Source organism: Anastrepha obliqua, chromosome 4 (genome assembly GCF_027943255.1).
Source record: "Anastrepha obliqua isolate idAnaObli1 chromosome 4, idAnaObli1_1.0, whole genome shotgun sequence".
Lineage (NCBI taxonomy): Eukaryota > Metazoa > Arthropoda > Insecta > Diptera > Tephritidae > Anastrepha > Anastrepha obliqua.
The window spans coordinates 59,011,052-59,027,021 of NC_072895.1; the positions used below are offsets into that span (position 1 = coordinate 59,011,052).

The window sequence follows — 15,970 nt, forward strand, 5'->3', positions numbered from 1 at the left end:
CGAATACTTTGTTTGTTTCCATTTTGTTTTGATTTATTTTTGTGGTATTTTTACGCATTTGTGACACACACATACAAACATGTGTACGACACGGCTCCCAATTGTGCTCGCTATCACCGTTTGTTGTAGGATTAAACTTAATATGTTGTTGTTGTTACTGTTATTATTTTTTTTTGTGTGCATTCTTTGTTTTATGTTTTTCTCTTCTGTTACTTTTCAAAGGGAATTCAGTAATTCTTTTTCGTTTGAAGGTTAATTTCATTACTATCATTTCCATTAATCTTATTTATATGAAAAACATGAATTTTAAAAAATACGTTCATACGTATGTGTGCAAAAATATAAGTACATGTATTTGAATTATGAAAAAATTATCTTCCAGAGAAAACAAGAAGAAACTAGCGGAAAAAAAGATCTGGCTTCTACAGTCGACATTTTGACAAATACATAACGAGTCTGCTAATGACTAGTTATGCACTAGTTGAAAAGGGGTCATTACACTAAACATATCAATAACTGGCTTAATTTTCAAAATTTCGATTAAATTTTTTAGTATTAATTAAATTTTTGTTAGCGAATATTATAAAATTAGACGATAAAATTGGAAAAGTATGAATTCATATTTCGAAATCTCACTATATTTCTAAAATTCGTAGCGAAATTCAAAATAAAAAAATATACAATAATTATAAAAACATAAATTATTTACAGCTGTAATAGAATACGATGCGACAAATCAATCAGTATCTCGTCTCTTTTTCGAAATATCGAAGTTCCAAAATGATGTGCGATTATTTTTGTATCTAACTTGAGCCGATTTTTTTATAGAACTCGACCTTATACTATATAGTTTCCTATTGCAGAGTGTTGTCATATGCTATTTAATGGAAAAATCTATTGAAAACATGTGTCATACAGCTCAAAAACCGCAATAATGGGCAAGAGCCGCTATAAAAATATAACGAAAATATTTTGGGTACTGTGACTAACAACTTTTTTTGAATATCAATATCTTAAAAGCTGAAAAATTATTATCGTCGAAATCATTTTTTCCGTTAGCACAAAGTATACTGGCTCCAAATTTAACTATTCCATATGAATAGTTTGCGTGTGTAGTGGTGTTATTTTCCTTGCTTTCTTCCGAGTCCAGTTGTTGCACGTAAGATTGAATATAGTAAAAATACTCGCTTTGAAGTGATTCTGATGATGAATGCCAAACAAAAGGATTCAAAGATTTAGGTGTTCATAATCAACTATAAAATTTGTATGAAAATCTCGGAAGTATTTGGAGAAATTTCGTTTGAGATAAATTTTATTGGATAGGGTGGGCCATGTAAAATTTTCTTTTTTAATTGGCTATAAAAAAAAACTAATCAATATTTTTTCAAAATTTTTTTTTTTATTTTGAAGATTGAATATTGTCATTTATAATGAAAAATAATATCGTTCAAATGACTGGCACGACTGGCTTTACAGTAGGCCATTCGATCAACCCACTTTTTAAGCACATTTTCGATTGTTTGGACTCCAATTTCATAAAAGGCAACTTCGATTTCGTGTTTTAAAGCATCAATCGTCTCTGGATGGTTCGCATAGCATTTGTCCTTAACGGTTCCCCACAAAAAATAGTCCAACGGGCTTAAATCACAGCTCCGAGGCGGCCAATTGATATCGGAATTTCGGCTGATTATTCGGTTTTCAAAAACGGTAGCCAAAAGTTCGAGTGTAACTTTGGCAGTGTGACAAGTTGCACCGTCCTGTTGAAACCAAATGTCGTCCATGTCATCCTCTTCACGGTAACTCTCGCCATTTACTGTAACCGCGGAAGAAGAAGAAGACTCACCACTTTGGAAATAGGTTTTCAATATTTCCCAATTTTGTTCAAGCGTATAGCGTCCCATTTCGTAAATGTCAAACCTTTAAGTAAATTATGAACACATTTGACATGTCATTTGTATTACCATTCTCAAAAAAATAGGTGGTTCAAAAAGTAAACGCTATATGGCCCACCCTGTACAATGAAAGGTCTTGAAAATTCCAATAATATGTGCATTAGGGCGGGTCGATTTAGGTCGTATTCTAGGGGTCAAAATAAGAAACTTTGTCGAAGGAACCATACATCTAAAACGAATTGTGATGTCCCCCAATTTGGGTCGAACGAAAAATCCCACTTTGACCCATTTAGAGTGCTCCAATCGAGTCCAAATGTATGACCGACCCCCACTTACTTTGGGCGGCCGATTCACCCATGAGAGTGGCACACCCCCTGGAACTCCCCTGGGGGGTTCCCCATACAATCATTTCAAAATATCACCATTTTTGGTCTTTACATGAGAAAAGAAACTAAAAAGTTCGACCCAAATTGGGGGACATCAGAATTCGTTTTAGAGGTATGGTTCCTTCGGCAAAGTTTCTTATTTTGATCCCTAGAATATGATTTTCACAGAGCAATGGGCGATTTTTTTGCCTCCCCACAAATCGACCTGGCCTAAAGTGCATAGTGCAACCTCGATGTAATGAACCGCAAAATATCAAAATTGTTGCTGAGTCCCCTGCAAGAACCTTGTGGTTGCGAAATTTTCCACATAAAACTGCTCCAAAAAATTTCGGGCATGAAAACTTTCGGAATATATTGATGGTTAAAGTTCCTTTAGCAAAAGCGATTATAATGAAGTGTAGTGCATCGAGTGCACATTGTCAGTTTTCTATTAAATGCTGTTAATGTGAATTATTTAGTGAAGTGCAAATCGATTTACCTACCCGACAAAACTGCAATTAAAAAGCTCCAAATATTTTTTGAACGCAGAATTCTACACCGCATTATACTTACATATATATTTGAGGTCTTGACATTTGTAGAAACATACTTAGATAGATTGTTTTATTCAAACCGAGCTTAAAAAAAAGAGAAATAACAGAATATTTTGGCATCAATTGAAAACTTTTAATGATTAGAATAATTACACTTTCTTTATTGTTTGATCTGGAAATTAAACTAAAAAAAAAAATAAATAACAACATTTACATGAATTTTGTAAAAAAAATTTAACTTTTTCGTTGTATCGAGGTTTTAATATACAATAAATATAAGGAATCTATAGACCTTAAGAAACATTGGTGTAACGCCTTTAACTTTGTTACATAAAGGTTTGACTGTATTCGTTTTTAGCGATTTCGAAAATATCGGCAAGCATGAAACTGAAAATTTCCAACACTACTTTCGTCCACTAACTTTTCCATGGAGTATCATTTGCAAATTCATTTCGTCTTATCAGTGAAATGTAATTTGAGATCAAGGCTCCTAAATTAACATACACTCATCGAAAAGAGTTTTCGTGAACTATTTGCTTTTCGAAATATGGACAAAATGAGTGCACATTTTAGTTAAAAAAGTTCAAAAAATCAAATTCAACGATTAAATGTTGCATGAGACGCGATTTTTTAGACACATGTGTCTGAAATTAAAAGAAAAGAAATTATAACAACAAATTTTCTGCTTTCAATTCTGATTACTCCAGTTGAGTTGCTTGGTTCCGTCTTATTAACTGTTGATAGTGAAGATCACATTGAATCCATATTCCCCCTCAAAGCAACCAAACACAGAGCACAGCACTTACGTTATTGGCGCCAATCCCGTTTTACTACCAAGGCAATTAACTATTTCAGGTTTCATAAACCTGTTGAGAAGTGTAGATTATAGGGCAGAGGAATGAAAATGCAACGACCTGTTGAGAATTGCATACCTGAGGGTCCAATACATTGAATATAAAGAAAAATATGTTGGATTAGCCCCAGTTTCTTCGAATACTTTTAAGTTAAATCTTTCTTCAATACTAAATTGTTTTTTGTTATTGATTCCCCTCCACCATAAAAAACGTTTGTTTGATTTTTATCTAAACTTTTGTTTAGCTCATCTTAAGTTTCTTTTGATTTCAAGTAGTTTCCATCTCTTTGCTTAGCAAAAAGTAGTTTACGCTACCCTGCTGTAGGTAGTTGTAGTTGTTGCTGCTTGAAAAACAATTGCCTGTCTATCGATTTTTATCAAAATTCGTTAAAACTAATTGCATAATTTTTCTTTCTTTTTTCCTTTCATTTCTTTTTATAAACTTTGATAACGCGATTAATTGTTGTTGTATTTTAAACACAAAAAAAATTGACAATCAACTAAATATAATATTTTAAATTAATATTCACCTAATTTGTATGTGAATGCCATATATGTAATGCGATATATATCGAAAATTTAAAAAAAAAAAAAAAAAACAATAATATATACATATACGGGGCAAATATGCATTTAAACACGCTTTTTCTGTTCCATGCTTGCGCTCGTGTCATTTGTTGCACGTGGTTGTTGAACAAAATAAAAAAAAAAACGAAAATTGAAAATTGAAAAAAAAAATTTATGCTGCGAAATGAAAACTAAAACACTGCATTAATTTTTGGTGAATTAATGTTTGGAAAATGCTACATATTGCTTGCCGTGCTTTTGTATTTACAAACACACCTTCATTTACTCATACTTTCAAATACATCTTCATATCTACACACATACACCACACTTTCCCCACACTTGAACCTTCCCCAAAAACATCACAACTCTCACGAATAGGAAAAAGTTAAAACGAAAACAAAAAAATCCAAAAAAGATAAAAAACCCAAATCTAACAAAGATGAAATACCCAAAGTTGCGCCCACTAAAGATAAGGTCAAAATGCCCGCCAAAAAAGGGTTAAACACTTCTCAGTCCAATTCCACACCAACTGCCACCACTACCAAAGCGGCAAAGAAAAGCACTCCCAAGCAAGCGAAAGCTCAAACAACTCCAAAGCGATCAAAATCCGCTAATAAGCAAAAGGTTGATGGTCAAATGCTGAAGGCAGCGGCTAAGACGGTGTCTATGAAAAAAGTAGATACGACGCAACCCCCAACATCTACGAGTCAGCCAACCGCAACACAGTCGAACCCACAGCCACAGCCGCACCCAGAAACACAAAATCTGTCACACGCACGTTTTAAATATCAACGAAAGGCAAAGGCACCAATCAGCGGATATGTGATCAATTATGTAGAGCCAGCGAGTCCCAATAGCGAGGACACAACGCCGGAGGAGTCAAGCAACAGCAGCGCGTCTCTGCATGACGTGCTGGCTGTGGCGAATACGACAACGGCCGAAGAGGGTGACGCAAAACTGCAGAAGCAGTCCTCCACACCCAAGTCGCGTAAACGCGCCAAATCACACAAGCATAAAAAGCACAAGAAGAAGAAGTACGAAGCGGAGGTGAACAGTGACTCAGAATCAGTTGCGGATGAGGTAGCGAATGCGAGGCGGCAAGTGGGTTTAAGCTTGGTCAAGAAGCGCATGAACGGCATGGTGATCGCCACTAGCTGCGTTGAAAACGCCAATGACGCCAAAGCTGGTGCGGAGTCAAATGTGGGTGTTAAGTATGAAGATGGCGCAAAACCGCCGCTAACCACTACGATTAAATTCAATATGAAAGGACAAAGTGGAAATAATGCGAAAAAAACGAAAAACTCAAATGCCAAAAAACACAAGCGACACACTTAATGTCCGACGATTAACGCCGCTTGAAGGCGAAGAAGAAGAAAAATGAAAAATAGGAAAAATCAAAAATAATGACAAAGTACAAATTCAATACAATTACCACCCACACATGGGGCTCTTATTCATACACCCAACTCGTACAACAATGCATACCCGTATACACTCGTTTATTTAATATAATATAATGCAAATAATTTTCTTATGAAATGTAACAGTAACAACAACATTAAATAGTGTTAAGCTAAAAAAGAAAACAAAAAAAAAAAAATTGAAAAACCACAAAAAAAAACAACAAAATAACAACAATTTAGGTAGCTGCCACAAATCAGTGTGTCTGTGTATGTATGTGTGTGTACACTTGCAAGTACAACTGCAACAACAACAACATATAACATCAATCTCCTCTTCTTGTTCTACCACGCATCTTCTCTTCGATCTTCCCTATTATTGTATTACAGTACTGCCAGTTCTGCACATCTGGCGAGAATGAGGATAAATTGCTGCTGTGCGATGGATGCGACAAAGGCTATCACACCTACTGCTTCAAGCCGAAAATGGACAATATACCCGATGGCGATTGGTGAGTATTTTTATAAATGCATCTGTGTGCTTTTGATGAAGCAACTTAAATCGACGTAGCATTTTTTTCGTCAGACATCTTAATAAAAATTCAATAAAGCACCAAAGTTTTCTGTGATGAATCAGAATTTATTGACCTCAACGCAACATCTCTTAAAGTCGCATAAGTTGTTTTTTGAAAAAAAAAAAAAAAAAAAATGTATATAATATATTATATATTAGGGCGGGTCGATTTAAAAATCGCTCATTGCTCTGTGAAAATCGTATTGTAGGGATCAAAATAAGAAACTTTGCCGAAGGAACCATGCCTCTAAAACGAATTCTGATGTCCCCCAATTTGGGTCGAACGAAAAATCCCACTTTGACCCATTTAGAGTGCTCCAATCGAGTCCAAATGTATGACCGACCCCCACTAACTTTGGACGGCCGATCCACCCATGCCAGTGGCACACCCCCTGGAACTTCCCTGGCCATTTTTGGCCTTTACATGAGAAAAGAAACTAAAAAGTTCGACCCAAATTGGGGGGCATCAGAATTTGTTTTAGAGGCATGGTTCCTTCGGCAAAGTTTCTTATTTTGATCCCTAGAATATGATTTTCACAGAGCAATGAGCGATTTTTTTGCCTCCCCACAAATCGACCCGCCCTAATATATATATTATATTAGCGCTTACACCCTTTTTGGGTGTTTAGCCGAGCTCCTCCTCCTATTTGTGGCATGCGCCTTGATGTTGTTCCACAAATGGAGGGACCTACAGTTTTCAGCCGCTTCCGAACGGCAGATATTTTTTCTGAGGAGATTTTTCATGTGAGAAATATACTCGAAGGTTTGCCATTGCCTGCCAAGCGGCGACCGCTATTAGAAAAAAACTATTTCTTCATTTTGGTGTTTCACGGAGATTCGGATCGAATCCGAATGGTAATCACGCACCAACCCATTCGACATCGGCGGTCGGTTTGTCAATATATAGCAACTTAAAAAAAGAAAAGAAAAATATAATTATAATACAAGAAAAAGTCGTGTTAGGTGGATTATAGACATATCTAATCAGTGAAAGGCCCCCATAGAAAGCATGAATCTAGGAAAACAATGGAAGCAGCGAACGCTGTGCAACACAGTTCCATTGGGGGTACTCTCAAGGAATGCGCACGCTTTTGATCATAATCATTATTAGAGAGGTCACAGAACAATGCAGACCGTCACTTGTATTTGACCCTTTGCCCTATATGTGCGAGGAGTGGCTATTAAATAACGGTATTGACGCTATAAATCATTAAATTTTGATTTCACACATTACACATGGACTGAAAAGTCCCGGGCCTAACAAAGAAAACACGTTTTTTTTTTTTTCAAAATTAACTTTATTCATCAACGTAATTTCCATCAAGCACAGTGCAATCATTCCAGCGCCGTTCTAACATTTCAATAACACTTTTGTAGAACGATTTATCTTTTGTCTCAAAATAGTCCTCAGTTTCAGTGATAACCTTTTCATTCGAGCGAAACTTTTACCAACGAGCATTCTTTTAGGTCTGCAAACAGCCAGTAGTCGCTGGGAGCCAAATCTAACGAATACAGTGGATGTGGGAGCAATTCGAAGTTCAGTTCATTTAGTTTTGCCACTGTTTTGATTGACTTGTGAGACGTTGCGTTGTTTAATGAAAAAAAAAAATGTTTTCTTTGTCATATGCAGACGCGTCTTTGCAATTTCCGAGTTCAAACGCTCTAATAACGCTATATGATATTCACTGTGCTGTTGGTATTTCGCTTCTCAAGATAATCGATGAATATTACACCACGCACATCCCAAAATACCGAGACCATAACCTCTCTAGCCGATTGTTGTGCTTTCGGGCGCTTTGGACGAGGTTCACCAGTTGATGTCCACTCAGATGACGATCGCTGTGATTCCGGAGTTAAGTGATGGGTCTATGTTTCATCCATTTTCACATATCGACGCATAAATTACGGTTTATTATGTTTAAACAAGGCCAAACACTGCTCAGAACCATCAACACGTTCTTGATTTTGGTCAGGAGTGAGCAAACGTGGCACCCACTTTGAACAGAGTTTCCTCATAGTCAAATTCTCATGCAATACAAAGCCAACACATTGTTTTGATATCTTTACGATGTCAGTTAACTCACGCAACTTCAATTTTCGATCACTCGATCACTTTTGTGGATTTTTTATTCTTTTTTGGTGTTACCTCCTCATTTGGACGTCTCCTGCGTTGTGCTTCATCGATGTCTCTACGACCACGTTTGGAGTCAGCAAACCATCGCTTTATTGTTGCTTCTGATGGAGCAGATTCCCCATAACACTTTTCAAGCCATTGCTTTGCATTATTGCCCAAAAAGCAGCCGTGTAAAATTATAACACGAAACTCTTTTTAATCCATTGCTTTGAAAATAACAAAAGTAGCATCACTCTTAGCATAATAACTCACGAATTAATGAATAGAATATCATGAAATTTCAGCAGCTGTATTTTTAAGGTTGTAAACAAGAGGTGAATGCAATAAGACTAGTGCCATCTATGTGTTAGACCCTGGACTTTGCAGCCCATGTGCTAAGACGAAATTTGCAAAAATTATAAATCTTCCATTAAGGCGATTAATTTTGCGCAGCCTTTTATGCACCTCTCTGTCCCAATCCTCTTCCTTTCCTGCACGAAGTCCGCTTTTATGTTATTTTATTATATTTTTTAAATCATTTATTTTTGATTAGTTTGAGTTTTAACCCTTCAACGGTATTTTCCATTTCGCACCTTTTTCAGGTATTGCTATGAGTGCGTCAATAAGGCGACGAATGAGCGTAAATGCATTGTCTGTGGCGGTTTGCGGCCTTCGCCCGTTGGCAAAATGATCTATTGCGATTTGTGTCCGCGCGCCTATCACGCAGACTGTTACATACCACCGTTGTTGAAAGTACCCCGTGGCAAGTGGTATTGCCATGGTTGCATCACGAAGGCGCCACCACCGAAGAAGCGTACCAGTAGTAAGCCGCGACGAGATCGTGATTCTTCGAAGCGGCGCGATCGTCATAGCAATTCGTCGACATCATCGAATATTGATATCCAACAACAGCAGCAACACCACCATCAACAGCAGCAGCAGCAGCAGAATCATCAACAGCAACAGCAACAACAGCAGCAGCATCAGCTCCAACAACAACAGGCTGCGGTTCTAGCGCAGGCGCAGGCCATGGCAGCTGCCTCGGCGGATCACCACCTGCATAATTCATCACAGCTTTCGCTGAATTCGTCGCATGACGAGTCGATGACCTCGTTACCGACGCCGCTCAGGTAGGTCGCTCAGGCAGCGCCGCATGTCACGCCTGACGTTACTAACCCGCCTCTGGTATTTGCAGTCCGGCGCATTCGATTGCTTCCACCTCATTCGATGAACAGCACAATAACTCGATTGATGCCACGCGTTTTCAGCATCAGCAACAACAAATGGTTGGCAACAATGCTGCAATGGCAATGGGCATGGGGGTTGGCGCTGGTCTAAGTGTTGGCGCCCCAGTAGGTATAATGCCAGATGCAAGCAACACGGGCAACACAACGCCCGTACACAACAACATCCATGCTTCACATTTGCCGAACAACGACTACACGGCAATAGATGGCTGCACAGATAACGTTCAGTCGGCATCGGCCGCCTTGTTACACCCAATGACTGGCAGTGTCCTGCCACTTTCGTCGCCCATTTACAATAGCACGACACCCAATGCGACTATGCAAAGCTATGTTACGGCCCAACCACCGCTGACGCAGTCACTGCCTGTCAGTGGCATTTTAATGTCGCATATGACGCCAACACTACCAACAGTAAGTACCGGTGCTGGTGGTGCAGGTAATGTGACAACCACAAATTACATGACACTGACGGCCAGTCAGCAGCAACAACTGGCACAGTTGCAGCTAAATAGCAACGGTGCAGTGCAGCTACCGCCGCCGTCGCCTTACAATGCAGTCGCGCAATCGCCGCTGCCACCGCCATCACTATTACCGCCCACCAGTGTCATCAGCACATCCCCCCAACCTTCCACATCATTACCGCTTATTATGCCACCAACATCCATTGCATCGCTTGGGCAACAACAGCAGCCACAATTATCGCCGCTATTGCAATCATCGATTTTGTCACCCCAACACTGCAGCAACCATGCACCCACAGTGGCAATGCAGTCGCCGCGCGCCAGTACACCTACTCAACACTCGCCACAAACGATTGGGCCGCACTCGCAGTCACAATCGCCGGCTGCCCATCAGTTTGGCGCTCTCTCGCCGATGACGTCATCGCCGATGAGCCAATGCGGTACGCCACAACCGCCGCCTCCCCCGCCATTGAATATACACGCAGTGCAAGAGGCGAAAGAAAAGCTGAAGCAAGAAAAAAAGGAGAAGCATGCAACCAAAAAACTGATAAAGGAGTTGGCTATTTGCAAAACATTGCTCGGTGAAATGGAGGTAAGCATAATGGGACAGAAAAATGATAATTAAGTGGATATCAAGTGCTGCATTCATACATATATGTCTTTGAATTTGCTCTTCCTTGCAGCTGCACGAAGACTCATGGCCATTTTTGTTGCCAGTGAATACTAAACAGTTTCCGACTTACCGTAAGATTATTAAAAATCCCATGGATTTATCTACAATCAAGAAACGCTTACAGGACTTGACGTGAGTAATATTTTCCAAACATCTTTCTAGAAATTATAAATAAAATTCTTAGAATTTTGATGACAGGTCTGTGACTTTTTTCTAATTTTTGCATAAAGTTTGAAACTTGGTTAGTCTGTTAGTCAATGAGCTAAGCATTAAAAAGAGAAGAAAAATTGTTAGAACTGGTCAAAAAAACTGATGTGCTATCCTTTGTCGCGGGATGCACAATACTTATCCTTAAATACATATACATATTCATATGTCAAAGGTACCTGTGTTCAGAATAATACTTGCCGTAATGTATTGTAAAGTTTGTGTACAAATTTAGTACATACAAGTATTACAATAAAAACTATATAGGTATGGTATGTAGCTCGAAAGTTTGAAAGTTTTCAAAAATTTAAAAACATTTTCATTAAAATTTTAACTTTTTAGTCAGAAGTTTTAGAAAAAATTCGAGAATGCAGTTTTCTGGCACATTGAATTTTGGTCGCGTTCATTTTTAACTGGTGGTCTGGTGCATTTCCGCCATATATAAAAAGTTTCGGAATTTTTAGCCTCTTCAAACTTATAGGGGGATTCCCATTTCAAACGCCAAAAATACGGGGTTTTTACGAATTTTTATTGGGAAAACTATCAGTTGAATCTTTTGGAAAATTTACAGCCATATTTATTATGCATTATATAAAATCAACTTCAATTTTTGGTCGATTTTCTGAAAAATTGTGGCTTTGACAACGCTCGAGGTGAAATTTCTATGAAAATTCCTGGTCGCTGGCCGCCACGATAACTCAGCTCCAGGTTGTCTGAAAGGAAAAATTCAAATGGCATTTTACTCCTTATGAATATAGTTTCGGTATGAGCTATTGAAAAAAAAAAATTTCGAAAATTAATATAACTGCGATGGTTGAAAGACAAAGTTTGTTTTTTCGCACATTTTTTCCTCGGATTTTTATTTATAAAAAAAAGTCATGCATGTATCTTACTTTCCGTAGTTTATGATAGAGACAGATATTATTTCGAGATTCATGTCAAATTTGACAGCAATCGACCGAATAGTTCTCGAGATATCATGGCGGCCGTATAGAAAAATGCTGTTTTGAGAAAAACGCATTCAAATATTTATGTTAAAAAAGGTATATATTTAAGACTCACAGCATTTTCGTGTTAATCAGCTATTCCAGGACCATTTTGATTTTGTACCATTTGCTGACCCCGACGTAAAATTCGAGCTTCTTTCGTTGCATTAAAGCTCGGCTGTTGCTCGCGCTCTTTCTCAGTATTATGGAGCGCACCGAGTTCATTGATCACGCATAACTTCGTCAATTTAACCAATTTTGTCATGAAATTTTGCACAGAGTTCTTTGAAAGTATAATAAACAAGAATAGGTAAAAAAAAAAATCGATTTTTTTAAGCCGGGGAATGGAAATCCCCCCTTTTGCAATACTTTATTAGAAAGGGTGTTTCGAAAGACGCGCCTAAATGTTGTTTTAAAATAAATATGTAATAATTTAGATTTATTCAGGTTTCACTAATTTTGTTCAAAATGCGGCTCTTCACAATTATATGTGAAAAATTACAGCACTTACATAAAGGCCTATCATGAACACATCTTCAGGTAAAATCCGCCAAATAGTCGATTCATGAATGCCTAATTGTTCAGAACGTCGTAAATCGATGTCAAAGACTGTTCAGCAACACTTGGCGCTACAGCAGCAACATTCTCTAGTTTTTGGCCTGTCAGTCCTTTTCTATACGCGACCTGCCCTTTTTCAATACTTACCTTTTGAAATGTCGACTCTTTCGGATGATTATTTTCACCAAAAAAATCACGAATATGGTGCTATGCTGTTCTTAAAGATCGACAATTTTCACTATATGTTTCAATAATTTTAACTCGTGTTTCTATCGCATAAAAGTTTTCATCTTCGACTTGACAAATGTGAAAGATGGCAAAAAAAAGTAACCGTTTAGGAATTATTCCTTATTGACATCTGGGTGTCACTTTTGAAATATTCTTTTTTAAAAATTCAATGGGCTACAATCTCTGCATTTTTGGCCTGAATTTTTATGCAAATCCTGACTAAAAAGTTGTAAATTTGTTAAATTTTGTATGAAGTTTGAAATGAAACATTGCGTTATAGAGTTTTTGTTGAAGTATGAACTGCACGTTTATAAAAAAATTAAAATTTTAGTAATAAAGGGTTTTCCAATAAGAGGTGTTATTTTGATATTCAAAGAAAAATGTTATTTTTTAATATAAATGATCGGATGTTCATTTCATTATAAAGAGGAAGGTATGCCTTTAATAGTAGAAAATAAAATCAGGCAAATGACCATCGTGACCGCGCTTACTGTACAATATCCTTTTCTTGAAATTTTCCATAACCGAATTGCAAAGTGAGCAGCCACTTTGTCTTCGATAGTCTCACGAATTTCATCTTTGAGGTCTTGAATCGACCCTGGGCTGTTGACATAGACCTTTTATTTCACGTGACTCCAAAGAAAAAAGTCACAAGGTGTTAAATTACAAGATCCCGGTGGCCAATTGTGATCACCTCTTCGAGAGACAACACATTCCGGAAACTTTTCCTGTAAAAGGTCAATGGTTTCGTTGCTTGTGTGGCACGTAGCGCCGTCTTGTTGAAAATAAACGTTGTCCAGATCAATACCATCCATTTCTGGCCATAAAAAATCGTTAATCATCTCTCGATAGCGATAGATAACACCTGTTATTGGAAAACCTTTTATAAATAAATAGTCAAAACTTTACAATATGTCGCGCTGCTATTATTGTGAACACAGGTGTATGTGTAGTAATACAAACCTCAACTTCATTTTCCTTGCTGTTCTAGATAGGAGCGAATAAAATAATTGTAGACTCGCTTCACAGTGGCTGGGGTCTTAGCGGGTTAAACCTTGATTTCATTTGGTAAAGTTTTCATAAATAAATTTTAAATTCTTATTATTCTTGGTGGACCTGAAAAGGCAGTTCGTTTACCCTTGAAATTGAAATTTGAATAGGTCGAGCAAAGGAGCACCAGGAGATTTGGTGGCTCCTAAAACACTCCGGCTAAAAAGCCCATTGTATTTAGAGCTCTGGAAAGAGGGTAGATAGTCAAGGAGGAAAGGAGAAAAGTATCAGAGAAAGAGATAGGAAAGAATAGGGACAGAGACTAAGGTAGTTAGTCCTGTGAGAATTTTCCAGATTCTTTGGCAAATCTGTAAATATCCTCCAGTTTTAGAGAACAAATATTACTCATTCTCAATACATCGGAACCCAAAATGCGTAGCCTTGTTCTAGCACTCATAGAGAAAGTGCTCAGTGCTATCCGTCTCCTCCAAGCAAGACAGGCATATCGCGTCCTCAATGATTCCAATGGTGGTCATATGCTGACCCCATGGGTTGTGTCCTGTAATAATACCGACCATTAACCGAACGTCTTTCCTTCCAAGTGATAGTAGAAAGTTTGACAGTTTTCTGTTCGGACTTGTCACAAAACACTTTGCAGTTCTGCAGCGTTCTAGACCGGACCATCGCTCTTTATGTGGATTGCCTACATAATCGCTTATCCAATTTATAATTCTTTGGAAAACCGCTGATCCACGGTTGGCCAATTCATCGGCAATTTCGTTTCCTTGAACACCGGAGTGTCCTGGAACCCATATAAGTACATGCCTGTTCTGTCTTGCTACAGAATTAAGCTTCTTCTTACCTTCTTGAACAATCTTTGAGGTTTGCTTCCCGTTCTCCAGGGCCTTCAGTGCAGCCTGGCTGTCACTGAAAACTTCAATCTGTTTCCCGCTCCATCTCCTCTCGATTATCCATTCGGGTACTTTCAGGATGGCAAAAATTTCCGTTTGGAAAACAGACCTGTCCCCTCCGGACTTCTTCTTGTTCCCGCGCCTGAAAAGAAAGCTGAAGGGGAGGCTTTTCGACCCCATCGAGGCAATCCAAAAAACTGTGACAGCCGAATTGAACACGATCCCGGCGGATGAGTTTAAAAAATGTTTCCTGCAGTGGAGGGACCGCTACCAGCGGAGTATTGACGCTCAAGGGTCCTATTTTAAAGAATATTAGTGGTATAAGCCAAAAGGTTTAATAAAACTGTTTAAAAAAAATAAAGCTCATTACCTTTCAATCAAACCCTGTATTACTATCGTTTAAGTACCATACGGCTCCAGACCCTATTTCATTCTTGGACCCATCGGTAAAGAAAATATCCGTCAAACCTCCCTGCAGGCATTCTGGATTGCTCCATTGCTCACGCAATGGAAATCTGGCATCAAATTTCCTTCCAAATGAAACTGTGGGTATCAGGTCGTCTTTAGGTGCCAAAAACAGTGTCCCGAAGTTCCGTCTTCGTGCCAGAAACCATATTTATGGAGTCTACACATTGATTTTATTGCTTCCTGTGATATCTTAAGATCCAGAGGGAGCAAATTAAGCATAGCATTTAGGGTATCACCAGAGGTTGTACTCATGGCACCTCGTTTACCCTTAATAATCGATTAATTTAATATTTCTGTATATGTACATATGTATGTATTTGTAAATTTTGCCTTCCACAAACTAATTTTTCTTAAAATGTCTCTTATCTTTTCGCTCTCTACAGCTATAAAAGTCGCGAAGACTTTTGTGTTGACGTGCGCCAAATATTCGACAACTGTGAAATGTTCAATGAAGATGATTCGCCGGTCGGCAAGGCGGGTCATGGAATGCGCAAATTTTTCGAGCTGCGCTGGGCTGAGTTGACTGATAAGCACTCATGATATCAAATGCATCACCACCTCAAGTATTCTAGTGATTAAGAAAGGAAAAGTAAGAAAATCAGAAGAAGAAGAAGCAAATAAAAAATAAAAATAAAATATTGGAGCAGTAAAATTCTAATTTATTTGGAAGGATAGAAATTATTGCAAAGAAAAGAAGGAGAAGAAAGGCAAAAAACTCAAAAATCAGAAATTTTTAAATATTCAACCAAAATAAATGGCATTAAAAACTCATAATTAGAAGCAAGATAAAAATTTTAAGCAAAAACAAAACAAAAAAGAAAAACAAGAAATTTAAAAAAGAAAGCATTTTCGGCACTCCAAAAGAAAAAACACATAAAAAATACATTCGGCTAAGCATATTATTGATTGAATGATTGAAT

At 37.9% G+C, this 15,970-nt stretch overlaps 1 protein-coding gene across 7 annotated transcripts in view; it reads left to right on the forward strand.

Annotated features, from left to right (window-relative positions):
* The window catches only part of LOC129244732 (uncharacterized), a 34,940-nt gene extending 19,238 nt beyond the window's left edge, over window positions 1-15,702 (forward strand). For 6 of the 7 annotated variants that reach the window (XM_054882529.1, XM_054882528.1, XM_054882533.1 and 3 more), the window contains 5 exons: window positions 6,025-6,146; window positions 8,924-9,451; window positions 9,517-10,621; window positions 10,713-10,834; window positions 15,434-15,702. In XM_054882529.1, the coding sequence (XP_054738504.1) occupies window positions 6,025-6,146; window positions 8,924-9,451; window positions 9,517-10,621; window positions 10,713-10,834; window positions 15,434-15,590 (2,034 nt within the window). In that variant the 3' untranslated portion in view covers window positions 15,591-15,702. Of the gene's footprint in view, window positions 1-4,612; window positions 6,147-8,923; window positions 9,452-9,516; window positions 10,622-10,712; window positions 10,835-15,433 lie in introns of those variants that run through there. The other variant, XM_054882534.1, reaches the window with a different exon arrangement.
* Window positions 15,703-15,970: the final 268 nt, after the last annotated feature.